The 25721-nt window shown below is 45.0% G+C and overlaps 1 protein-coding gene and 1 long non-coding RNA gene across 4 annotated transcripts in view; one reads left to right on the top strand and one right to left on the bottom strand.

Moving 5' to 3' along the window:
- LOC137232663 (uncharacterized) overlaps positions 1 to 24183 on the top strand; it is a 55618-nt gene extending 31435 nt beyond the window's left edge. Inside the window, exon 4 of the long non-coding RNA XR_010947123.1 lies at positions 23211 to 24183. This is a non-coding gene — a long non-coding RNA (uncharacterized lncRNA). The remainder of the gene's footprint in view (positions 1 to 23210) is intronic.
- PDZRN3 (PDZ domain containing ring finger 3) overlaps positions 1 to 25721 on the bottom strand; it is a 247186-nt gene that overhangs the window by 6865 nt on the left and 214600 nt on the right. For all 3 annotated transcript variants that reach the window (XM_067755218.1, XM_067755217.1, XM_067755219.1), the window contains 4 exons: positions 20091 to 20338; positions 16900 to 16987; positions 1325 to 1423; positions 96 to 158 (listed from right to left, as the gene is read on the bottom strand). In XM_067755218.1, coding sequence (XP_067611319.1) covers positions 96 to 158; positions 1325 to 1423; positions 16900 to 16987; positions 20091 to 20338 — 498 coding nt within the window. The remainder of the gene's footprint in view (positions 1 to 95; positions 159 to 1324; positions 1424 to 16899; positions 16988 to 20090; positions 20339 to 25721) is intronic.

The raw sequence follows: 25721 nt of genomic DNA on the forward strand, positions 1-25721 counted from the left end.
TTGCGACCCCCTGTTTGTTAACTTCTGCATTTCCACCCCAAAGCTATGAATGAGAACCAGTTTGCTCTTTAGTGATAAACAGGAAGCTGACCTACCTGGATGATGCGGTCTCCTTCTCGGATGCGCCCATCCTTGGCCGCGATGCTGTTAGGGTCGATCTGAAACACACAGCAGACATCTCAGCACCGAGGGGGTAACTTAAACACGCACGAAAATAAACAACGGCCCTTTCCAAAGTCTGCCTCTAACACATGGTCGTGCTCGTCCCTCTGTTTTCGTTTTGTGCCGAAATAAACAAGACTTAGGGTCATGCAGAGGGAGACGAACAGGGACTGATCTGTTTCCAAGCCCTTTCCAGGCTGTGTTCCGGGATCCTTGCACGGCAACCCTGCTGCACAGCAGTGTGCACAGACCCTGGTGACCTGAGGGGATGAAGAGGCACAGCTGACTCCTGTTGCACGCACAGGAATGAAAAGCAAAAGTGTGCTGGAGAACAGGTTAAAGGGTACCCTTCATCATGTGGGCTAGCAACCTTGAAAATAATTAAAGCAACTTAATTATTTTACCAAATGGGTATATTGAAGTTTGGAAAGTAACTTTAAAAATGAAATATAATTGAGACAAGTGGGATTGAGTCTGGGAGAGACACCCCCGAAATGCAGTCATGATGGGCCAACTTAAGCTTGGTGGGCGAAGTATACCCCAAGGGATAATTATTAAGCCTAGCAGACACATCCCTTGATTCATCCCATGGGGATGGATTGTATTTCCTGACAAAATGGGGTTTCTGTGCTTGCAAAGAGGGCAGTGCGTGGTAAGGTATCCATCCTGAAATCAGTTGCTTTGCATTGTCTCCTCTGGGAAGATAAAGATAGCTTCCGTCTATGTACTTTGAAATTGCACTGAACTTACGTGAATTCAACTGTACACACCGCACCAAAAGCAAAGAAAAAAGAGAAACAGACACAGAAATACTTTAAAAAGTGTAAGTGATGCCCTCCCCCATCCCATTCAATGAACACGAGAAGGGAAATGTGAATCTGCTCTTCCCTCGGGGTTGAACACATGAAGCCATGTACACGGCTCCATTTTATGGCCGATTTGCAGGCTTCTGAAGGGTAGTTTTGTCTTATGTGCCAACATTAGGACTTAACCCCTATGTAAAGACGTCACTCCATGGAGCGTGATAAAGGGGACGAAGAAATCTGTCTGCGTCTTTCCACAGACATCTCCGTGAGCCAGAGTTAAGGTTGGTTAACACATAAAAGGCAAAAAAGAGACCAACTCTCTTGCTATGATAGTTATAAAAAATCAGCCCCGATACCTCGCTTATATAGATCCCAATGTCATCTTCATCGTCCGTCCGGTAGCATACTGTGAGGCCCAGCTTGTCCTGGCTGTTCATTCTGTAGAGATCCACTTCCTAGACAAAGAAAGGGCATTTCCCTGTGAGACCCCGGCAGGCAGTGAGGGCTGGGAGGACGTCCAATGCTTTAAAAAACATTTCGTTTAAATGATGAACTGGATTTCTTCGCATTGGATGTGGGCAGAGCGGTTAACTTACTAAACAAAAAAGTGATTACGGGCATGGGATCAATGCCCAGGGCATTTCTGACCTTTCAGTCAATATAAAGTCATTTTGAAAATAGTTATTGTATTGATCCCCCCAAAGAAAAATTACCCATATTTCACTCAGCGTCAAGACTTCTGGGGCCGGGCTTTGAAAAAGCATTCTTTCAATGTCTGCCACAAACAAGAATATTTCCAAACCCCAACCCATCCAGCCATTTCAGTACAAATGCCTCCAATGTGTGTGGTGAGATTTCCCGTTGTGTTCTGTTAATATGCACAGTAACAGAACTTGCAAACAGACTACACATAAATTGATCCAAGGAAGGAGGGTAACGTGATAGCACGCAATTAATGCTTTCCCCAACAGCTGTGATATTTACAGTCGAGAAATTAGTTTCCGCCGCTATTACAGCAAATTAAGTAAAAGCAAAGCGAGCCCAAACGCGAGACACAAGGGCACAGGGAACGCCACTGTATTTGCCAATTAACCTGCACTTTGGAATGAAGTCAGAACTTTGAAAACTGTTGGACCCCTGGAGGAAGTGGCGTGCTTCTCTGAAAGCGTTCACGGGCCAAGTCTCCCTTTCCGCCCATCCTGCCAACCACCCACACGAGACGCGGCAGCACGAAGGGCCAAGGGCTGCCTGATGATAAGTTCTCAGGCAGAGGCCCCGGTCTGGTGTTTAGTGTTAGCTGCTTGCCAACCAGCAGGAGCTCTGAGATGGGGTCGGTCTCTGGAAATATCTTCTCTCTCCCGGTTCTTCTTGGTGAGGGCACAGTTGTTTTTGTGGTCAAAGCTCAACACAGTTACATAGCAGATACTTACGGAACCCTCCCCTGGGTGCCTAATACCATGGATACTTTCGAGACAGAAGAACAGGAGGTGCAAAGGCCCTGGGGCCAGGAGGGCTGAAGCCCTGTGAACGAGGAAGAGCGGGGCAGGCTGAGCATAGCCAGGCAGTGGGGCCAACGGGCCAGCGTCGGGGAGCTCAGATTTGATTTCAGCATCACGGGAAGCCTTGGAAAACTTTTAAAGTGAAGACTGCCATGATCTGCTGGATACTTTCAGCAGGCTTTCCGGCTGATGTGTAGAGTATAGTGTGGTGCTTAAGAGATGAGGCTCAAAGACCTGTGTGCAGATCCCAACTCTAGCTTTTTCTAGCAGCTTCATCACGGGGTTTCATGGGCTCGTTACTATATCTGAGCCTGCTTCCTCACTGGCGCATGTCACCCTGCCGCTTGGACAGGGTGAAGAGTCACTGAGACGAGACTGCCGAGCTCTCAGCACAGTGACGGGCCCAGAGACAGTCCACGGAAAACCGCAGTACAAGACGTGCAGGCAGCTTCTTGCCGGAAGTCACAGCCGTGGTCTGCAGCAGCCGAGTGCGTGTATTTCTCGTGCCCCCCAATAAGATCATTTTATTTTCTGAATATTGACCTGTGAATTAATTCAATGACTTCCTCATTATAGCTTTAGCAACCTGGCACGTTTCCCTTAAATGAAATCCCATTAATTTCTGATAATTTAGTGGAGTTGGATGGAAATTTCGTTTCTCGTTGTTTTGAGAAAAAGACTAAGCAATCAAAGAGGTAGCACGAGTTTAACCACGAGGGCACATAACTTTCCAGGTACTTTGGAATAACCCGGTTGCATACCGCAAATATACTAGGCCCACAGCATCCTCATGTTTCAAACGCATGCCCAAGTCTCTGTCTCAGGTTGCACCTCATCTGGGTGCAGGCTAAAGGGAAGACCTTCTCCGTTTCGGCGCTTCCTAAGAGGCAGCGTAAATCCGTGGAATGTCCTGATTACTCGTTTGGCTCTACGTGCACCGCTGCAGCCCCACTGCTGCCACAGAGCCCTGGCTTCAAGGGGGAAGCCAGCCGGTTCTGGAACAAGGTCACGTGCAACCAAAGCAGAGAGAAGGGTAACTGGAGAGGCTGAAAGAAGAAAACTTAGAAAGATAATAAACATTGTGATATGACTTTTCCCAGAATAAAAGTGATACTACAGGTTATACTTTTCACTGAATGATTGGCCACCAAGGTGAACAGCTCTTAAGAAAGGTCAAAAGATACCAGAGCTCCACTGGGCTTCACTCTACTATGACTCAAAGTTTGCTTCAAGGTCACGGCGAGGTAGGTGCGGAAAATGAGGGCAGTGTTTAGAAATTTTATAGCACTTGGACGCTGTCATGATAGCCAAGGATAGGATTAGCAGACTTGTCTCACTGACCACGGTGTAAGACTGCGTCAGGTACTACTGAGCTGAAGTGGCAAGGGGTGAGCTATGGAGTCACTCGTGGTAGAATCACGTATTGGTCAGTGACATGTTAAAAATTAAAGCAACCGGCTAACCTGGTCCCCCCTGGTCTTTCACCGCCGAGAGTCTGAGAAGCATGACTCTGTAATACACGTGTAGGATTGAGGGCTCCATTTAAGAACTCGGGAAAGTGAAAAGTCTGGAACTGATGTCTTGGGGAAAAAACAGCATGACGTACTAGGAGTATTCAAGTAGGAAAAAGGAAGACTCATAGGGAATGTGACAGATGAAGGTCCGACACATAAAAAAAGATTTCATGCATTTGGCCTAGTCCCCAAACTCTGTGCAGTCTGCTATCTACAATCAATAGGATTTTGATCAAAACCTAACTTGAAAAGCACTCCTACTCTATTTTTTGTCAATATTTTGATGGACAGAAATTGGAAGAACTACTATTATAACAAGAGACAACTTTCTTAGAACAAAACAGCAGGTTGGCGTGGAAGAGATCCTAAAACATTTGTTGCTTTAAAGTATTTTCACCTGAATCACTGATAATTAATCAAGAACAGTATCTTACGCTCTTCCTTACTTAAACCCTTTTTATATGCTGCCGTTAACCCCATATGTGGTTCGAAAATTAGTCATAGATTCCCCATAAATGCTGTTTGGACTTACGTTACATACAACACGTGTTGGTGAAGATGACATTTCTGCCTGGTAGAGAGAAGACGTTCTGATTACCAGGTCTGTTTGCAGTCACTGATATTCTGAAAACAACGCTTCCTCACTCTAGCAGAATGATATACGGCCCAGCAGTGCACTGAGCCTTTAAATCCCACTGCAAAATTTCCCAGGACAGGCTGTCATGGGGACACTCACATTCTCACTTTGGATAGACTTGACTTAAAAACTGCAATGGCCAATTTACGTCCTTGCTGCGGAGGAGAAGCCCAGGCCTGGCTGCGGCCTGAGGCATATGCTGTGTGTCAGGGCAGTGCATGGGAGGAGCCAACTCCAATCTGAAACACTCGCCTGAGGATGTCCAAGCCCCACGCCTCACCCCAATTCCAGCTGGCTGCCAAGCACAACTTTAGCACTCGATCCTTTAAACCAGACTCAAGAAGGGGAGCGCAATTCTACTTTAAGGGCAGTCCCTTAGGAGCCGCTTTCTATCTTGGAAGTGGTCTGGTCCTAAAAAGGATGTGTGGTACTGGATAAACAGATGCCGGTAAAGCACATTTTCGGTAATAATAAAGCACAGGGGAACTTCCCTGGTGGCGCAGTGGTTAAGAATGCGCCTGCCAATGCAGGGGACACAGGTTCGAGCCCTGGTCCGGGAAGATCCCACATGCCGCGAAGCAACTAAGCCCGTGCGCCACAACTACTGAGCCTGCGCTCTAGAGCCCGCGAGCCACAACTACTGAAGCCCGCGCTCCTAGAGCCCATGCTCCGCAACGAGAAGCCACCGCAACGAGAAGCCCACGCACCACAACGAAGAGCAGCCTCTGCTCGCGGCAACTAGAGAAAGCCCGTGCGCAGCAACAAAGACCCAACGCAGCCAAAAATAAATAAATTTATAAAACAAGCAAACAAACAAAGCACAGGGTATTACTCTGGGGTTTACTCTAGGTATGTACTTGACAATGATGTTAAGATAGCATGGGCTATAGTATTTCCTTTTGTTACCTGGATCTTCTTGGGAACTCTAAACAGAAGTTGGAAAAGTGTCACTTACAACCCACACGAGGACAGAGACAAGACAGTGGAGTAGAAGGATGTCAGCTCACGGCTTCCTACAAAAAACAACCAAATCACAACTAACTGCTCAACAACCATGGACCAAAAAACCCCTGGAAGCTACCAAAAAAAGATATACTACATCCAAAGACAAAGAAGCCACAACAAGATGGTAGGAGGGGGTGCAACTGCTATAAAATCAAATCCCATACCCACCGGGGGTGGGGGCGACTCACAAGCGGGAAAATAATTACACCACAGAAGTTCTCCCACAGGAGTGAAAATTCTGAGTCCTAGGTCAGGCTCCTCAGCCTGGGGGTCTGGTTACAAGAGGAAGGAGCCCTCAGAGAGTCTGGCAGGGTTTGATTGCAGGAATTCCACAGGACAGTAGGAAATGGTAAGTCCACTCTTGGAGGGCACACACAGGGTCCTGTGCGTACTAGGAGCCAGGGAAAAAAGCAGTGACTTCATGAGACTCTGGGCAAGACCTACCTGCTAGTATTGGAGGGTCTCCTGCAGAGACGGGCATTGGTTGTGGCTCACTGAGGGTACAAAGACACTGGCGGCGGCAGTTGTGAGGAGTACTCATTGGCGTGAGCCCTCCTGGAGGCTGCCATTTTCTTACCAAGTCCTGGCCCTACCCAACAGCCTGCAGCCTCCAGTGCTGGGATGCCTCAGGCTAAACAACCAGCAGGGCAGGAACACAGCCCCACCCATCAGCAGACAGCCTGCATAAAGTCTTCCTGAGCCTACAGCCCTCTAGGCATGCCCCTTGGCATGGCCATAGCTACCCGCCAGAAGGACAAGACCCAGTTCCACGCACCAGTGGGCAGGAACCACTGCCTCCCACTGGGAAGCCTGCACAAGCCTCTCAGACAGCCTCCTCCCCCAGGGGGGCAGACAGCAGAAGCAAGAAAAACTACAACCCTGCAGCCTGGAACGGACACCGCAATCACAGAAAGTTAGACAAAATGACACGGCACAGGAATATGTCCCATATGAAGGAACAAGATAAAACCCCAGAAGAACAACTAAGTGAAGTGGAGATAGGCAATCTACCCGAAGAAGAATTTAGAGTAATGATAGTACAGAGGATCCAAGATCTCAGAAAAAGAATGGAGGCACAGATCAAGAAGATGCAAGAAATGTTTAACAAAGACCTTGAAGAACTAAAGAACAAACAAACTGAGATGAACAATACAGTAACTGAAATGAAAAATACACTAGAAGGAACAAACAGCGTAATAACTGATACAGAAGAATGGATAAGTGAACTGGAAGACAGAATGATGGAAATCAGTGCCACGGAACAGAAGGAAAAAGAATGAAAAGAAATGAAGACAGTCTCAGAGACTTCTGGGACAACAATGAACACACCAACATCCACATTACAGGGGTCCTGGAAGGAGGAGAGAGAAAGGACCTGAGGAAATACTGGAAGGATTAATAGCTGAAAACTTCCCTAACATGGGAAAGGAAATAGTCACCCAAGTCCAGGAAGTGCAGAGAGTCCCAGGCAGGATAAACCCAAGGAGGAAAGCACCGAGACACACAGCAATCAAACTGACAAAAATTAAAGACATAGAAAAAGATATTAAAAGCAACAAGGGAAAAGCAACAAATAACACACAAGGGAATTCCCATAATGGTATCAGCTGATTTCTCAGCAGAAATTCTGCAGGCCAGAAGGGAGTGGCACGATATATTTAAAGTGATGAAAGGGAAGACCCGACAACCAAGAATATTCTACCCATCAAGACCCTCATTCAGATTTGATGGAGAAATCAAAAGCTTTACAGACGAGCAAAAGCTAAGAGAATTCAGCACCACCAGACCAACTTTACAACAAATGCTAAAGCAACTTCTCTCGGTAGAAAAGGAAAGGCTACAACTAGAAACAAGAAAATTATGAATAGAAAAGCTCTTCGGTAAAGGCAAACATACAGTAAGTGTAGGAAATCATCCACACACAAATATGATATCAAAACCAGCAATGGTGAGAAGAGGAGAGCACAAATGCAGGAGATTGGAAATGCATTTGAAATTAAAAGACCAGCAACGTAAAGCAATCTTGTGTATATATACACTGCTGTATCAAAACCTCATGGAAACTGCAAACTGAAAATCTACAATAGACACACACACACAAAACACAAAGGAATCCAAACACAACACTAACGTTAGTCATCCAATCACAAGAGAACAAAAGAGGAAGGGAAGAAAAAAGACTCACAAAAACAAATCCAAAACAGTTAACAAAATGGCAGTAGGAACATACATATCGATAATTACTTTAAACGTAAATGGATTAAGTGCTCCAACCAAAAGACACAGGCTCACTGAATGGATATAAAAACAAGACCTGGATATATTGCTATCTACAAGACACCCACTTCAGATCGAGGGACAGGTACAGACTGAAAGTGAGGGGATGCTAAAAGGTATTCCATGCAAATGGAAATCCAAAGAAAGCTGGAGTAGCTATACTCATATCAGACAAAATAGACTTTAAAATAAAGACCATTACAAGAGACAAAGAAGGATACGACACAATGATCAAGGGATCAATCCAAAAAGAAGATAACAACAATTGTAAATATTCTTGCACCCAACATAGGAGCACCTCAATACATAAGGCAAATGCTAAAACCATAAAAGGGGAAATCAACAGTAACACAATCATAGTAGGGGACTTTAACACCCCACTTTCACCCATGGACAGATCATCCAAAAGGAAAATAAATAAGGAAACACAAGCTTTAAATGATACATTAAACAAGATGGACTTAATTGATATTTATAGGACACTCCATCCAACAACAACAGAATACACATTCTTCACAAGTGCCCATGGAACATTCTCCAGGACTGATCATATGCTAGGCCAACAAAGCAAGCCTCAGTAAATTTAAGAAAACTGAAATCACATCAAGCACCTTTTCCGATGACAACACTATGAGACTAGAAATCAACTACAAGAAAAAAAACTGTGAAACACTAAACACGTGGAGGCCAAACAACAATATGCTACTCCACAACCACTGGATCCCTGAAGAGATCAAAGAGGAAATCAAAAAATATCTGGAGACAAATGAAAATGAAAAGCACAATGATCCAAAACCTATGGAACGCAGAAAAAGCAATTCTGAGAGTATACTTTATAGCAATACAATCTCACCTCAGCAAACAAGAAGAATCTCAAATAAACAACCTAAGCTTACACCTAAAGCAACTAGAGAAAGAAGAACAAACAGGACCCAAAGTTCGTAGAAGGAAAGATATCATACAGATCAGAGCAGAAATAAATGAAATAGAGATGAAGAAAACAATAGCAAAGATCAATGAAACTAAAAGCCGGTTCTTTAAAAAGACAAACAAAATTGATAAACTTCTAGCCAGACTCATCAAGAAAAAAAACAGAGGGCTCAGATCAATAAAATTACAAATGAAAAAGAAGTTACAACTGACACCACCACACAAATACAGAGGATCATCAGAGACTGCTACAAGCAACCATATGCCAATAAAATGGACAACTTGGAAAAAAATGGACAAATTCTTAGAAAGGTACAACTTTCTAAGACTGAACTAGGAAGAAATAGAAAACATGAACAGACTAATCACACAAGTAGTGAAATTGAAACTGTGATTAAAAATCTTCCAACAAACAGAAGTCCAGGACCAGATGGCTTCAGAGGCAAAGTCTCTCAAACATTTAGAGAAGACTTAACAGCTACCCTTCTGAAACTGTTCCAAAAACGTGCAGAGGAAGGAACACTCCCAAACCCACTCTATGAGGCCACCATCACTCATAGCACACACAAAAAAAGAAAATTACAGGCCAATATCACAGATGAACCCAGGTGCAAAAATCCTCAACAAAATATTAGCAATCCCCGTCCACCAAAACATTAAAAGGATCGTACACCATGAGCAAGTGGGATTTATCCCAGGGATGCAAGGATTCTTCAATATACGCAAATCAATCGGTGTGATACACCACATCAACAAACTGAAGAATATAAACCACACGATCATCTCAAGCAATGCAGAAAAAGCTTTTGACAAAGTTCAACACCCACTTATGATAAAAACTCTCCAGAAAGTGTACACAGAGGAAACATACCTCAACATAATAAAGGCCGTATATGACAAACCCACAGCAAACATCATTCTCAGTGGTGGAAAACTGAAAGCATTTCCTCTAAGATCACGAACAAGACAAGGATGTCCACTCTCACCACTTTTGTTCAGCATAGTTTTGGAAGTCCTAGCCATGGCAGTCAGAGAAGAAAAGGAAATAAAAGGAATCCAAATTGGAAAAGAAGAAGTAAAACTGACACTGTTCGCAGATGACATGATACTATACATACGAAATCCTAAAGTTGCCACCAGAAAACCACTAGAGCTCATTAATGAGTTTGGTAAAATTGCAGGATACAAAATTAATACACAGCAATCTGTTGCGTTTCTATACACTAACAATGAAAGATCAGAAAGACTAATTAAAGAAACAATCCCATTTACCATCGCATCAAGAAGAATAAACTACCTAGGAAGAAACCTACCTAAGGAGGCAGAAGACCTGTACACTGAAAACTATGTCACCGATGAAAGAAATCGAAGATGACACACAGATGGAAAGATATAGCATGTTCTTGGATTGGAAGAATCAATATTGTGAAAATGACTATACCACCCAAGGCAATCTACAGATTCAATGCAATCCCTGTCAAACTACCAAAGGCGCTTTTCACAGAACTAGAACAAAAAATCCTAAAATTTGTATGGAGGCACAAAAAACCCTGAATAGCCAAAGCAATCTTGAGAAAGAAAACTGGAGCTGGAGGAATCAGGCTCCCTGACTTCAGACTATACTTCAAAGTTACAGTCATCAAAACAGGATGGTACTGGCACAACAACAGAAACCTAGCTCAATGGAAGAGGATAGAAAGCCCAGCGATAAACCCACACACCTATGGTCAATATATATATGACAAAGGAGGCAAGACTATACACTGGAGAAAAGACAATCTCTTCAATAAATGGTGCTGGTAAAACTGGACCACTACATGTAGAAGAATTAGAACACTCTCCAACACCACACTCAAAATGGATTAAAGACCTAAATGTAAGACCAGATACTATAAACTCTTAGAGGAAAACATAGGCAGAACACTCTTTGCCATAAATTGCAGCAAGATCCTTTTTGATCTGTCTCCTAGAGTAATGGAAATAAAAACAAAAATAAACAAATGGGACCTAATTAAACTCAGAAGCTTTTGCACATCAAAGGAAACCATAAACAAAACGAAAAGACAACCCACAGAATGGGAAAAAATATTTGCAAACGATGCGACTGACAAGGCGTTAATCTCCAAAATTTACAAACAGCTCATGTGACTCAATATCAAAAAAACAAGCAACCGAATCAAAAAATGGGCAGAAGACCTAAATAGACGTTTCTACAAAGGAGACATACAGATGGCCAAGAGGCACATGAAAAGATGCTCAACATCACTAATTAGAGAAATGCAATCAAAACTACAATGAGATATTACCTCACACCAGTCCGAATGGCCATCATCAAAAAGCCTAAGAGCAATGAATGCTGGAGAGGGTGTGGAGAAAAGGGAACCCTCCTACACTGTTGGTGGGAATGTAAATTGATGCAGCCACTATGGAGAACAGTATGGAGGTTCATTAAAAAACTAAAAAGAGAGCTACCGTATGATCCAGCAATCCCATTCCTGGGCATTCATCCGGAGAATAGCATGGTTCGAAAAGATACATGCACCCCAATGTTCACTGCAGGGCTGTTTACAATAGCTAAGACATGGAAGCAACCTAAATGTCCATCGACAGATGAATGGATAAAGAAGGTGCAGTACATATACACAATGGAATATTACTCAGCCATTAAAAAGAATGAAATAATGCCATTTGCAGCAACATGGATGGACCTGGAGATGATCATACTAAGTGATGTAAGTCAGACGGAGAAAGACAAATATCATATGATATTGCTGATATGCGGAATCTAAAAAGAATGATACAAATGAACTTCTTTACAAAACAGAAACCGCCTCACAGATTTAGAGAATGAACTACGGTTACTGGGGGAAGAGGTGTGGGGGAGGGATAGAGTGGGAGTCTGGGATTGACACGTACCCACTGCTATATTTAAAACAGATAACCAACAAGGAGCTACTGTATAGCACAGAGAACTTGGCTCAGTATTCTGTAATTACCTAAATGGGAAAAGAATTTGAAAAAGAATAGACACATGTATCTGTATAACTGAATCCCTTTGCTGTGTCTACCTGAAACTAATACAACATTGTTAATCAACTGTACTCTAATATAAAATAAAAATTTTTTTAAATTAAAAAAAGATTTTAAAGTAGAAAAAATTAAATTCAGAAAAGTGCAAAGAAGGGAATGATCATTTATATTCTTATCACCCAGAATTAAACATGGTTAATCTCTTGACAGGAAAAAAACAGAACAAACCAAAACCCCCCCCCCCCCCCAAACCCCACTATGACTTAGTTGTGGTCACTGCATTTCCAGGGGATGGTTGCACATCATAGAGAAGAGCCTGGTTGCTAATAGTTAAGCAAAGAGTGAACCATAGAGGTTTTCAGAAGCTCTGGAAATACAACACTGTTAAGAGCCGATACCGTCTTGGGATCTGTATAGATTTAGGTTTTACCTCGGCTGCTCATAAAGAAGATTAATTACAGTAACGCAGTAGTAGTTGAACTGTGCACTAAAAGCAGCGTCTAGCCTTATATACCGCACATGGTAGGTGCTCAATAAAACTGAATTAGCTTGAGATTCCAAGGCAGACTAAAGATCCAAACGAAAAATAAACTTGACTCTGCCATTAGCAAGCCAGGCTGCCCTAGGAAAGTCACTTCACTTCTCTGAAACTTCTCGGCTCTTCTACCATCTTATCCCCAGAGACAATATCTTGGGGCTCGGTGGAAACTGCCGTTCCTCCAGCTTATTGAGTGGTTAGTAAATTCTCAACATTTCATTCTCACTCCAAGCTAGACGTAGAACCTTCCACAATTGAGTACCTCATGGAAAGCACAGAGGGCATCAATACATATCTGTCTGTGATGATGGAGATAAGATGGCAAAGAAGACCATTAATCAAACTCGTATGAATAATGGATTACCATTATCTGGATTACGCCTCCCCCACCACTGGTGTCCTGTTGCTTACCGGTCTAGATGGACGGCTGGATAAAAATGAACAGCTAAGCCTGACATTTTAGATGAAATGGAAACGATAGCTCAGTTGAGTAAAGTACGGGGGCCATTCCACCTTGGTTGATTCCAGCTTTCTGTTTCAACGACAGCCACTTTCATCAGAGAGCATCCCAGAGACTAATTTCGATGGCTTTTGCACCTCTAGGAAGACTGGTTACTGAAGCATAACTCTAAGACCTTATCGATCCAGAATTGCTTGTTCGTATTTCTTGAAATCATCTCCACACGTTATCTATGCGTGGCACTGTCGGGGACGTAGAGACGTCTCTAGGAAGACCGCACTTGGCTTCAAGGTCCTGACATGTGAGATTGGGTCACAAGGCATTTATTCCTGTATCCAACAGATGTTTCTTGGGTGCCTACCCCCTGCCAGGAGCTGTCTGAGCACAAGGAGTCTAAGTAGGAAATGGCCCTACTGGGGGAGGGGTGCTTTAGCCAGAGCCGTACGGAAGCTTTGCTGGAGATGAGCCACACTGAGCTGGGCCAGGATCTGGGGGGATAACGTAAGAGCAGGGGGCAGGTTCTGACTGCAGGTGGCAGGAGAAAGAACGGTCAAGTGCTGATGAAATCGGGAGGGTGGTGAGGAAGCTGACTCAGTGAGGGTAGGGCCGACCAGGGAAGGTTCCCCGGAGGAGCCCTGGTGCTCTGCCTTAAAGGCTAAAGAAAAGGGCATAGGTTGGCGGGGACAGCCTGCATTACCTCCAGGACGGTCTCGCTTCCCTTGAGATCTTATGACGTTACACTATGCAACCAGGTTTGGAGATCATTTTAGTCTCCCTGGTGAGAGCGTAGCTTTCTTTTCCTTTCTGGTTTCAAAATGACATCATCAAGACACAACATAGGTCACGGCAGCTTCACAGCCCGGCTAGGATGCTACTGAGGAATCAACTGGGAAATTAAAACAACAGACGAAGCAAAAAGAAAAGCCTTCTTCAGACGTCTATTTTTCCATCTTAATTACCTACAGGAAGATCCAGAGCAGGTGTTCCGTACCTGAAGATTTACGGGTAATTATTTGGCGGCTCAACCCTTGGGTATACTGGGGTGTAATCCTTTTAACGCTAAGCAGTTTCACAATAACAGGGATTTGACACTTACCTAAATATGATCATTTTGTGTGCTTTAAAAGAGAGAACATCTGTTTTTCTCTGTGCATTTGCTTCCATAATATCCCCAAACACTCATATATTTTCCTCCTATATAATATCCATGGAACGGGTTCCTTTTCGAAAGGGGCAGATGTTGATCTACTTCAACTTAACACGAGGAGCGGTGGTGGGCTGAGGTTGGCCCCCTTACTCACAGCAAGCCTGGGTGGGGGGACCCAACAGGCTGATGGGACCTAGCAGGGACACACTGTTGACGGCTCTAAGAAATCTTGCGAGGAAGCGGCGATGATGGTACACGCCGTTCCCCCAGAAAACTGGGTCTGCTTTAGGAATGCCAGCTCTTGGCCGTGCTGCTGTTCATTAACCCTCTCGAACTGACCGGGTGACGTTCCAGAGACACGCCTCTGCAACAGAGCCTTCCTGGAAGTATACACACCGTCCTCTCCTGGAGATTCCCTCCTGGTGAGGGGCCACGGAGAGAACCTACCTGAATCTTGACCTCAGAACTTGGGACGCGCCGCTCACCCAAAACCACCAGGTTCACTTAGTTAACAGAAATAACCTGGTGACGTCCAAGCGGCTCTAAACGAAAGTCCAAATGTAAAAGCAGCCTTCCTGCCTGGTACGGACTCATGGTACCTCGTGATGACTGCTCAAAGGAGCTGTAGATGGAGAATGGCCACAGTTTGGTTTTCTAGATGAAAAGCTCACGTCTAAGCTAGTGGCTGATGACCCAAAGGGACTATGGCCTCCTGAAGGGCAGGCAGGGTGATGACTTGCTGATTTTGCCTTTCTAGCACCAAAAAGGATATTCAGTGTAACAGATGCTCAGTCAACGCAGGCGGGCAGAAATGAATGTAAGCGTGCGCGTAGGCTCTCTTTGTGCTTTCTACTTAACAACAGGAAGAAGTCTGAGCAGAGTCTTGAATGTCCGTGAGGGGCTTAGTCATCTCTAGTCCATGGGACTTCACCTGCCCCAATGGCGTGGGTGGTATTCGAGGCTCGGAGGTACAGCTTCCCGCCATAATGAAGGAAACACACAGAGCCTCGATCGTGTGACTCAGGACGAGGGCAAATGGAAGCCTGGGCTTCTCTGCCTGGGCCTGGGGCCTCCGGGTCAAGGGCCCTGGGACTTGTGCACCCCAACACCTGGGGATCTTGGTAAAATGCAGATTCTGATTCTGTACGTCTGAGGGCCCAGATTCTGTATTTCTCACAACCCCCCACACGCTGCTGTCCCAGTCTTTGCGCCACACTTTGAATAACAAGGCTCTAGGGAGGCGTTTCAGAGTGGCCTCCTCCCACTAAAAGCAAGATGCTCTCAGATAGTTCACGTGGAGAAAGTTACTTCCTTTAGGTAGAAAGCCTCAGTTTGGGCTAGTCTTACCACTTCTGTGATACTAGCCCATCTCCTTAGACAGAGAGAAAGGCAGCAGGAGGCAGTGGAGAGAACGGGCCCCAGGCAGCCAGCCCTGGGCAGGTACCAGTGACAAGTACCAGGATTTAATAACACTGCCTCGTGTCCGCTGTATTGATTGGACACCTTCCATTCATGTCAAGGGATGCCGATTTTCTGACTGAGCTAGGGATACAGCATTTCCTTTCAAATTCTCCTTCGTTTGCAACCCAATCCAAAAATGGGCAGAAGACCTAAATAGACATTTCTCCACAGAAGACATACAGATGGCCAAGAGGCACATGAAAAGCTGCTCAACATTACTAATTATCAGAGAAATGCAAATCAAAGCGACAATGGGGTATTACCTCACAGCGGTTAGAATGGGCATCATCAGAAAATCTACAAACAAATGCTGGAGAGGGTGTGGAGAAAAGGGAATCCGCCTACTGGGCATATACCCAGAAAAACCCATAATTCAAAAGACACATGCACCCCAGTGTTCACTGCAGCACTATTTACAATAGCCAGGTCGAGGAAGCAACCTAAATGCTCATCGACAGACGAATGGATAAAGAAGATGTGGTACATATATACAATGGAATATTAGCCCTAAAAAGGAATGCAGTTGGGTCATTTGTAGAGATGTGAATGGACCCAGAGACTGTCATACAGAGTGAAGTCAGTCAGAAAGAGAAAAACAAATATCGTATATTAACGCATATATGTGGAATCTAGAAAACTGGTACAGATGAACCGGTTTGCAGGGCAGAAATAGAGACACAGATGTAGAGAACAAACGTATGGACACCAAGTTGGGGAAAGCGGGGGGGCGGGGGGGACAATGGTGGTGGGGGGATGAATTGGGAGATCGGGATTGACATATATACACTAATATGTATGAAATAGATAACTAGTAAGAACCTGCTGTATCAAAAAAAATAAAATTCAAAAAAGAAAAAAATTTACCTTAGTTTAAAGGAGTTGGGTTAAGTTAAAGGGAAAGAGAAAGCAAACAGCGGTTCTGGTGTATCAGATATAACAAAACAACTGTAAGGCAGAGTGGGCCACGTGTGGCAGATACTGTGGGAACTCAGTGACCCTCCAGATATCACATGCAAACTCTTAGAGACGGGAGCATTTTTCCAGGGAGAGACCACAGCTTCCATCAGATTCTCAAAGGTGTGAGAAAGTAAGATGGAACTAAAGAACCCACTGCTATAAAGTTAACGAAATACCAAAGATTTACAAAGTCGACATCCTACTCCAAAAATCTAGCTCCTGAGATATTTGATAGCTTTTTAAAGACCTCTGCTTTGTCACAATGATCCTCAAAAAGCAGTGTTGTCCTATAAAGGTTATTAAATAGCCCTTCTTCTTGCAAAGCAAGAAGGCCTCAACCCACTGAACGCGGCTCTTCTAAAAGAAATCCACGAGAGGTGGACATTCCATGAGCATCCGTAATCTCAATGCACGCTGATAGAGACGTATTAGCCTTCACAGCGACTACTGAAACGAGCCAGGGACGTGCTTCTTACCTCCAGCTCCAGCTCCTCTCTCTCCATCTCCTGATGGATGCCTTCAATGTAGTCATTTGGATCGTAGTATTCATGGGCTGAGGGATGCCTGAAAAATGATGAAAGATCGTTAAGGCCCTGCTTGCAGTTCTAAGTATCTGTTCCCGTCACCCCATCACAAGGCCCATCAGTGCCACAGGGGCTGTTCTCAGAGGCTGAGGTTCTTACTCAGTTCACTTCTCTCTGGTTGCGTTTCCCGGCACAGTCAGGACCTCCCTCACAATATTTCCACCATCTTCTCTAAAGCCCATTTCCTCCACAAGAAGGAGTTTAGATGCAGGTTGAGGGCGAGGGATGGAGTGGGAGATTGGGGTAAGCACACGTAAGCTAGTATACAGAGAATGGATCAACAAGGTCCCACACTCTATAGCACAGGGAACTATATTCAATATCCTGTGATTAAACCATAATGGAAAAGAATATAAAAAAGAATGTATATATATGCATAATGAATCGCTTTGCTGTACAGCAGAAATTAACACAACATTGTAAATCAACTATACTGCAATAAAAAAACTTGTTAAGAAAAAAAAAGATGCACGGTGAGAGAGGGACTGGCTTCGTGGTTTGCAGTGATCATTCCCTGGCCCACTAGTCATGTGAGTCAATGTGACTAATTTCTAACTCAGTCTGTAGGTGGGAGACAAACTCTTATTGACTGCTCATGACTTCATTCTTAGATTTTATCTCTGGGGAGAAAAAAGCTTCACTTCAGGCAACACTTAAAGACATGTGCCGGCCTCTGAGATAGGTTCAAAGGGCTGTGAAACTGAAACTGCTATGCTGTCATCTAGGACGTTTCTTTTCAAACTTCTTTGATTGTCTCGCAACGAGAAATACATTTGACATCACCCAGTATACACGTATACGTATGCAGAACACGTGCATACAGGCACACATATAATGCGTGTGTGTATATATGCAGACCCACATGCGCACACACGCCTAGGAGAACGGAAGCTTGCATTTCTCTAGGTTAACAAGCGTGCAGCACAATTCACAGAGCCCACCACCTCTTTGGAAACACCGCTAATGGAAGCTCTAGGACCAAAGCCAGCGGGAATTACAACATGCTCAGTCAGGGCTGTGGCTCTCAAAGGTGTCAGATGCGGATGGAGAGCTTCAGCCTGATGGTTGGCTGGGGACCCAAACCTCCGCGTTCTCAAAGGTCAACAGGGCAATCAGTGGGCTCTGGTCTTCTCACCCAGGCGCTTAGTTTTGAAACAACAGACCAGACATGAGCGGTCATTCAAACGAGGGCTGGCTTTCAATTTTCTGCACCCGTCAGGCAAATATGCTGCCTGCACTTAAGGGGCTGTTAGTACTGAGGACGCTGCTGGAAGGCCTGGGCTTTCAAGCCTCAAGGTAACCCCCCCCGCCCCACCCCCACTCCCCCATTCAGCCCTGATGCACACTCCTGCTGTCCTCTGACCTCGCAGCCAGAAGCAGGAGAGCACTGACCTCCGCACTCTTCTGACATTTCTCAAATTGCCCCTTGGGGGAAGAGTCACGTCACGTTAACTAGACTTAAGAGGAAATTAAGGGTTTAGCTTCTAAAAGGCCTGTCATTGTGACGGTTCAACATCGAGAGTCAGGAGTAGCCTTAAAGGCCTCATCAATGTGAAAGGCAGTTTGGGTCTAAAACGTCCAACAACTGATTTGAATGACTGTAGTCAGTGAATCATCCAGTTGTTTCCTAGCAACTGGCACGCTATGGAGTATTGACACTGCGGTGGGACAGACCTGCCTTTCCATCCAGCTGCCAACTTTCATGGAGTACCACTGCTGAGTCCGCAGTTCCTCGTGGCACAGAAGGGACAGTCATGAGAAATGGGTGAGGTGACAGTTCTCTGCATACTGCCTTGTGCACTCTCGGTGTCAGACGGGATCGGGGGCGGGGGGGCACCCCCTCCTCTACCTTTACACGCTGCCCGCCGCCCAATTCACCTTGTCACGCCTGGGGAATTAGCCCTGGGTTCTGATGACAGCTAACCGTCAGAACCACGGGATGAGAGGCCAGCCTCTGTCTGGAATCTGGTAGAACAACAGGAAACGTGTGCTCACTCCCGCTACTGAGTTACTAATAGGAATCCAACAGGTATTGCTCAGAGGATCTCCCTAGGAGAGGTGGAGACGCCCTTGGAAATAAGGCATCAAGGCAATGATCCGAACCAGCAGCAAGATGGGAGGAGGGACTCTAACATCAACCGGAGAGGCTAAGAAGGGGAGGTGGACACCTTGTCCAGAGATGTGCAAAATCACATCCGAAGAGCCACCTTAAAATGGACATCTTTTAAGCCACTCGTCCACCTGAGAAAATTTCTTGCTCTTCATTTTTGTCCCTCCATATTTTACATCCATCACTAAATTACCAGTGATCGCCACTATCATTTATCCAGCGCTTACCGTATGCCACGCTGAGAACCTGCCACGCATTAGTTCATTTAATCCTTCAACAATCCTATAATGTGATTATCATCCCATTTTAATAGAAGGAAAATAAGGCCCAGGGAAATCAACTACCCAAGTTACACAGCTAGAGATTAGGCTTTGTCCAACTCGGAGCCTCTGAACTACCTGATATCTCTGGCAGTAAGTAAGGTAAGAGGAGAGTCGTGTGTAAAGTAATTTACGTGATGCATTGGATCACAGCTGTTATTTAATCGGTAACTGCAGTGCTTATATGAGGCATGTGTGAATTTACTCCATGGATCCAGGTTTGAAATGAGACCCAAGAAAGCAGAAGGCACAACCTCCTGGGCTCTCTTGACACTCACAACTTGCTTTGCTGTCTCTTTAAAACAACCATCAGCGTTCCCTCTAGTGAGAACTACCAAACCTTCCCACTGCCATTTGCGGTGATTAAATTTTATTCGGAAACAACTTTTATGACATTTGTAAGTCATTTTGTTCTTCGAATATAATCTGACTAACTCCGCTCCAGGGTTATAACAAAGTAATTAATATGTCGGAGTGGTTTTGAGCAGGATTCAATTTATTGCCTCTATAAACAATAAAGTGAAACGTGGGCAACTTGGGGGAAAACTGTAAGATGTGTTCATTGTTTTCACCACACGGAAGGGAAGAAACCAACTTTTCTGTACTTCTGTACCACACTTAACACATTTAAGATTCATCACCATGTGACTTACTCCTCGGGCAAGAGATAGGGATCCAGCACAGGTGGGGTGGGCGAGGACATCTTGGTAAGAGCCATGATGTGCTCAAAGGTGATGTCCGTTTGGGTTCCCGTGTCCACCATCTGTGACTCTGACGGAGGCGTGAACATTTTGGTCCGTGGCGTTCGCCTCAACACCTGGACCACGATGGGCTCCTTAGCTGTCTTGAAGGCTTCCACAGCCTGGTCATGAGTTGCTCTGGATAAGTCTTTGCCATTAACCTGTCGAAAAACAGTAGAGGGGGAGAGGATTATAATTAAGCGGAAGCCGGAAAGACGGTTTTCGTGTGTAAGCAGCTAAAGGGAAAACGTGCGGGTGTCCGAGGACTTCACTGCTCTGTTTCAGGTTTCCCCAGGAATGCCTGGTGGGAGGGGGGTAGGTTTGGAGGTGTGCAGATCAGGCATGAAATAATAAATCTCACGGCGGGGAAGGCGTGGCTTCCCACTGGAGTGTCTTTAACACAATTTCATCCCCTTCTCATCTTGCCTGGGAGAGAAAAGAGCAGCCTCAGGCTCACAGCCTTTATGGGCCATACTAGCTAACTGGAAATTAATTATATTGTTCTGTTTTAATGGTGTGTATTTTCCCAGTTCCTGTCAGGTGAGATTAGTTTCCCTTCTATGGAAGCGATATGACATTTCCTTCTTAAATGAATGCCTTTGCTTTTCCTTAAAAAGTCAATGAGAATATTAAGTAAGTGATAATACAGGTCACAGGTAGATATGGCAAGTATCAAGGAGGAACTCAAATGACCTGACATTCTGGCCCATGTTCGGGAAACAGCAGCTAGCTTAACTGCTGTGTTGTTTCCCACTGTGCACACAGTCCTTTGCTACTGCTGCATCCTCAATGTCTACACCTACCGAGTGCCCACTGTCTACCACATGACTTAAATGAAGACGCCTCTTAACACGTCCGTCATCACAGTCATGAGAAGCTGGCAAGACCAGAAGTACGTGCATCCCTCTCCCCTTATAGCCACAAATAAACCACGCAAGATGACCTTGCTGGTGACTGATGGGTCAGAACTTCGGACGCTGCATCCAGGATTCTTTCCAACGATAGAATCCGAACTGAACACGGCTGTCTTTAGAACAGCTTACACGAGAGGAAACAGAAGCCGGAACGTTATGTCTAGAAAAAGAAGTTATTCCAAGCAACATGGAAGCTCAGCTATTTACCCTCCCCGTCCCATTCCCCACAGCAAAGGACTACGACACTGTGTTCCGATAGCTAGGTGATGTCTAATGATTGCACACACATGACAGTTATCAGGCTCTGAAATATTTTGATACCATCCCCCAAGTGGTATGTATACTGCTTAAAGGCCAATATAAAATGATGGTATAGGAATCATATTCTGCAGAATATATGTTTGTAGAAGTTCCTTGGCTTCTCAGATCTTCTCTGGACAGCACCACTGACAAACTCATGTCACTTATTTGTAAATGCCAAAACCAACACCGAACCTTTGCTAGTCTGGCGTCTACATGCCCCACCTTAGCATCGTGTACTTCGAAGCACACTGACGATTAGGTCTGTCCCCTGAGGTAGAGCACTTCGGTTTCTCTTTGCCAAGCAGAACATGAATACCGATTATGCAGCTGTTTTTCTGGTTTTTTTTTTTCCCTAAGCCCTTTCACTCTGGCCCTACAGGGACAAGAACTCTAGGTTGGAGTGCCTTGCAAACAACTGCTGGGTTGAGGAATAGATGTCGGATTCTTTCCTTGTAATGAAGCCCAAATGAATCGCCAGTGGAGATTATTAATGATTTGGATTCAGTCCACTTAAGTAATTTACTATCATCATGAGGGAGTTAGGCAGAGCAGCAACTGTGGGCTGCAAAATGACTCAGGTGCACCAGTAAATAAGTGAATGGCCGAACCATCAAACTCTTACCATCCTTCACCCTGGAGGAGTGGAAACACCAGGATTTAACACCACGGCCGTCTTCATTCCTCCTCCATGGAGGACAGAATGAAAGGACATGAAGGAATTCTTCCTAGCTTTGCAAACCAGTTGAGCACCTCGACCCCTTCCCTGCTCAGAGCCTAGAACTCTGAGGGCTTGGGGATGAGGTGAGGGCGGGGGAATGAAGCCCAAGCTGGAGTGCTGTGAAATTCGCGCCAAGGCCGAACTGTCTGAGCCGTGTTTTCCGTTAATGCGTGACACCGGGAGTCAAATCATCTACGAATTTATGATGCCATAGTAAATTTCTCCCTGGATTAAATGAATGCCGTAGACAGCACCCTGAGGAGATATCGGTTTGGCCAGTGCCAGCTCGCCATGCTGGGGATGTCTTGTGCTAAAGGTAGTTTTACCCACAGTGAACTCACAGTAAGACTTTTGAATGGGTCTGCAAGTTGGCCTTTTGCCAAACAGGAACGAGCATGGGACTTTCTTCTAAGGGAGCCTTCCAACTGTGTCTTAAAAAAAAAAAAAGAAATCCATCCTAGGAGTCTTTACGTTTTATCCACATAATTAGGTCTTGCAAATACCTCAGCGGAAAGGTCAGCTGCCTGATAAAAAGCACCCCTCCTTGTTCCTCCTGCTTCCTCTCTGCTGAAAGAGCTTGGACTTCGTTTCCTTTCCACCAGATCAGAGAGCATTCCCTCTGGGGGAGACCTGAGATGTGGGTTTAATTGGCTTTAGCCCATTGTGGAGGTCTGGTTCCTTTTGCTTAGACATGGAGCCGGGTCTCTGATGCCAGGTTAACACACTAAGGGATGCAGAGCAGAAAAATAGAGAACTGGGGTCTCTTGATGATTATCATGGAGCACATGAAGCGACCAAGCTTAGAACCTCTTAACCCCAAACTTCTTGTCATATTTGATAACACAATCCTCATACTTGAGGCCATTTTCACTTGTATTTTAACTCCCTGCAGCCCCAAACACCCCAATAGGTATAGATATTGCACCGATGCACTGTAAAGTTAGACAGGAGTGTAGTATTTGTTCCTACAGACGTTCCTCTGATGTGTATAAAACAGGGGGTGAAAATGCTTTTCTGATTAGGAGTGTATTTTACTCAGCTTATTATTATTATTATTTTGTACAGAAAAGTGATGGCAACTATTGCTTTCTCGTACAGGTGTCTAAACCAATGCTAGAACCGCTAAGCAGATGCTTAAATGGTACCTACAACACTTAAAGGATGGACTCGTCTGCAGCAGTCTAAGCTAAGAAGATTCTCGGGGGCAAAGAGCTGCCCTGTGTCCGGGCGCACACGATTACAGACGCAGGCAAGCTTTTCCGAATCCCTCTGACTTTGGGTATTATTCAACGGCATGGATGCATCGGCACCCATAACATCCCGAGGGCCTAAGATGCAGAGAAAGAGGAGGTGGCAAATCCCAAGGGAGGCCAGGAACTTGGTCGGCGACTGTGAAGCATCCTCTCATCCCCCACCAGATCGTCACCCCCCGCTCACGGCCGGGTCCCACAGAAAGGCAGTTCTCACCACTGAAGCGGACCCAACAATTTCAGGAGCCCGGTGCCCTGTATATGTTAATCAAACACAGTTCCAATATGCCGCTCCACAAGCCAGGGGACCCGCTCCTTTCTCACGGCTCAGGGCTGCAGTGCCCAGGGGCTCAAGCTGTGGAATCAGACCGGGGTTAGAATCCGGACTGTCGCTTTGGACAATTTATTTCCCTCTGAGTCTCGGTTTCCTCATGTGCAAAATAAATGTAATTATAGTGTCACGCCTCTTAGGGTTATTATAAAGTTTAATGAGATAATCTACTTTACAGCCTAGCATGCACATCATAAGAGTTTACTAAGATACCAGTGCTCACGGGGATCCTACCCCAAAACAGTCACATTTTCCCAGGAGAAAAGAGTCTGCAAATCAAAGAAGCAAAAGCAGCCTAGTTAGGTGGTCTTAAGAGGCATTTGTATACTGAGAGGCTTTTTGATTTTTCAGGGAAGTTCCCAGCCCAAACGTTCCTCCGCTACCGACATACATATTGATATTTTCAGTCCGCAGTTTGGGATTCTCTGGGGCGGGCGGTGCAACGGAGAAATCTTACAGGACGCCTAGACCCCTGCCACACAAGCTTCTTGACAACGTATTTTAGGCATCATTACATTCTCTTAAAAGACGATGAGACAAGGCAGGGACTTACTCTCCTAGACAATCCATTTTTGCGGCCAAATTTGTTTGCAATTACCTTGTGCACATAACACTTATTACCCTGTCATCTTGGAATCACATCACTGAGAGACTTAAGTGAGGTGATGAGTCCGGTGCATGCCGTCAGCCAACCGAGAATGACAACCTTTATTCCCGGGATTAGCATTACATGTACATTACACAAGACGGCGGTGATGATGGCTGCAATTACAGGCGCAATGCTCATCCCGTGACGTTTGGCCCAGTCAAATTAAACATCATTAACTCGCCCAATTGAGCAGATTGCCTTTAAAACAGTTTATGCAGCTCTAAAACCAAGGAAATGGAATGTTTGGGGAGAAAAAACGCTGCTGGTAAACTTTATTATAAATTAAATGCTTACGTTATTCACCTAAGGCTCTGGATGGTCCCCTGGGATGTAGGTGCCATTAGGGTGAAAATCCAATTCCTTTATCTCAGGGCAAACATCACTGCTGCAAAAGTGACAGGACACTAAGGGACCTTCAAGAGGTCCTTTAGCATACGATCTCCAGGGACAGGATGCCGAGGGCACGGAAGGATTCCCTCCCGGTTGCATTTAAGCCTGGGTAGCATGACTCCGGCTCTTTGCATGAGGTGCCCGTCGGTATGTTTTCCACGGTCCTGAGAACGAACGCAAAGCTGGTAGGTTTTTCCACATGGGGGTACATTTCATGGATAACCCAGCTGTCCATCTTTCACCCATTCACCAAGTATTTTCTGAGGTTACTCAGGGAGACCTGTTCCCCTCTTGGCTGACGGGATACCACTTGGAAGGATTTCTTGGGGAAAAATGAGGCCACAGGAGGTGCAAGCCACTTAAGAAATGGTCAGATGAAATGCACTGTGGGTAGCATTTCACCGTGGCATCTAATGAGAGGTTGGATCTGGCCGAGGAAGGCAAAATCTACACACGCTGGAACGGTAATTAAGCTCACGACCTAGAAAGACTCTTGGTTTTCACGGTCTACCTAGAAATTCCACTGGTGAAACTACTGTCATACGCTTTTTAAAATCACCTTTCAAAACAGGAGCCAGAAAGCTTTCAAAGTTCCCTACAACATAATTATAAGCATTTCGCGGTATTTTAAGATCTATCTGGAAAAGACATAGCATATTCTCTCTAAATTAGGCAATACCTTTCTATTTATGGGAAGACAGTTGGTTTCTGAGGATCTGCGTATCACGATCACCTCGATTTCTATTACCTGTGCAAACGACCCCAGTATAAAGTGCTAATGCAGTTTTCAATTCAGCCTACTATAAATTACGCCCCGGGCTAAAACCCCGGTTTTATAGGGTTCATTTAATTAAATACAGGGGCAGTGATTGCATTCTGTAAAATATCACACCTATGTTGTCAAACTAATTAAAACTTAGATTCCACTGGAAGCAATAGACGATAATAAACTACACACCGAAAAGTAAAAGGTTTCAAGCCCTGATTTA

This window comes from Pseudorca crassidens, chromosome 10 (assembly GCF_039906515.1).
Source record: "Pseudorca crassidens isolate mPseCra1 chromosome 10, mPseCra1.hap1, whole genome shotgun sequence".
NCBI lineage: Eukaryota > Metazoa > Chordata > Mammalia > Artiodactyla > Delphinidae > Pseudorca > Pseudorca crassidens.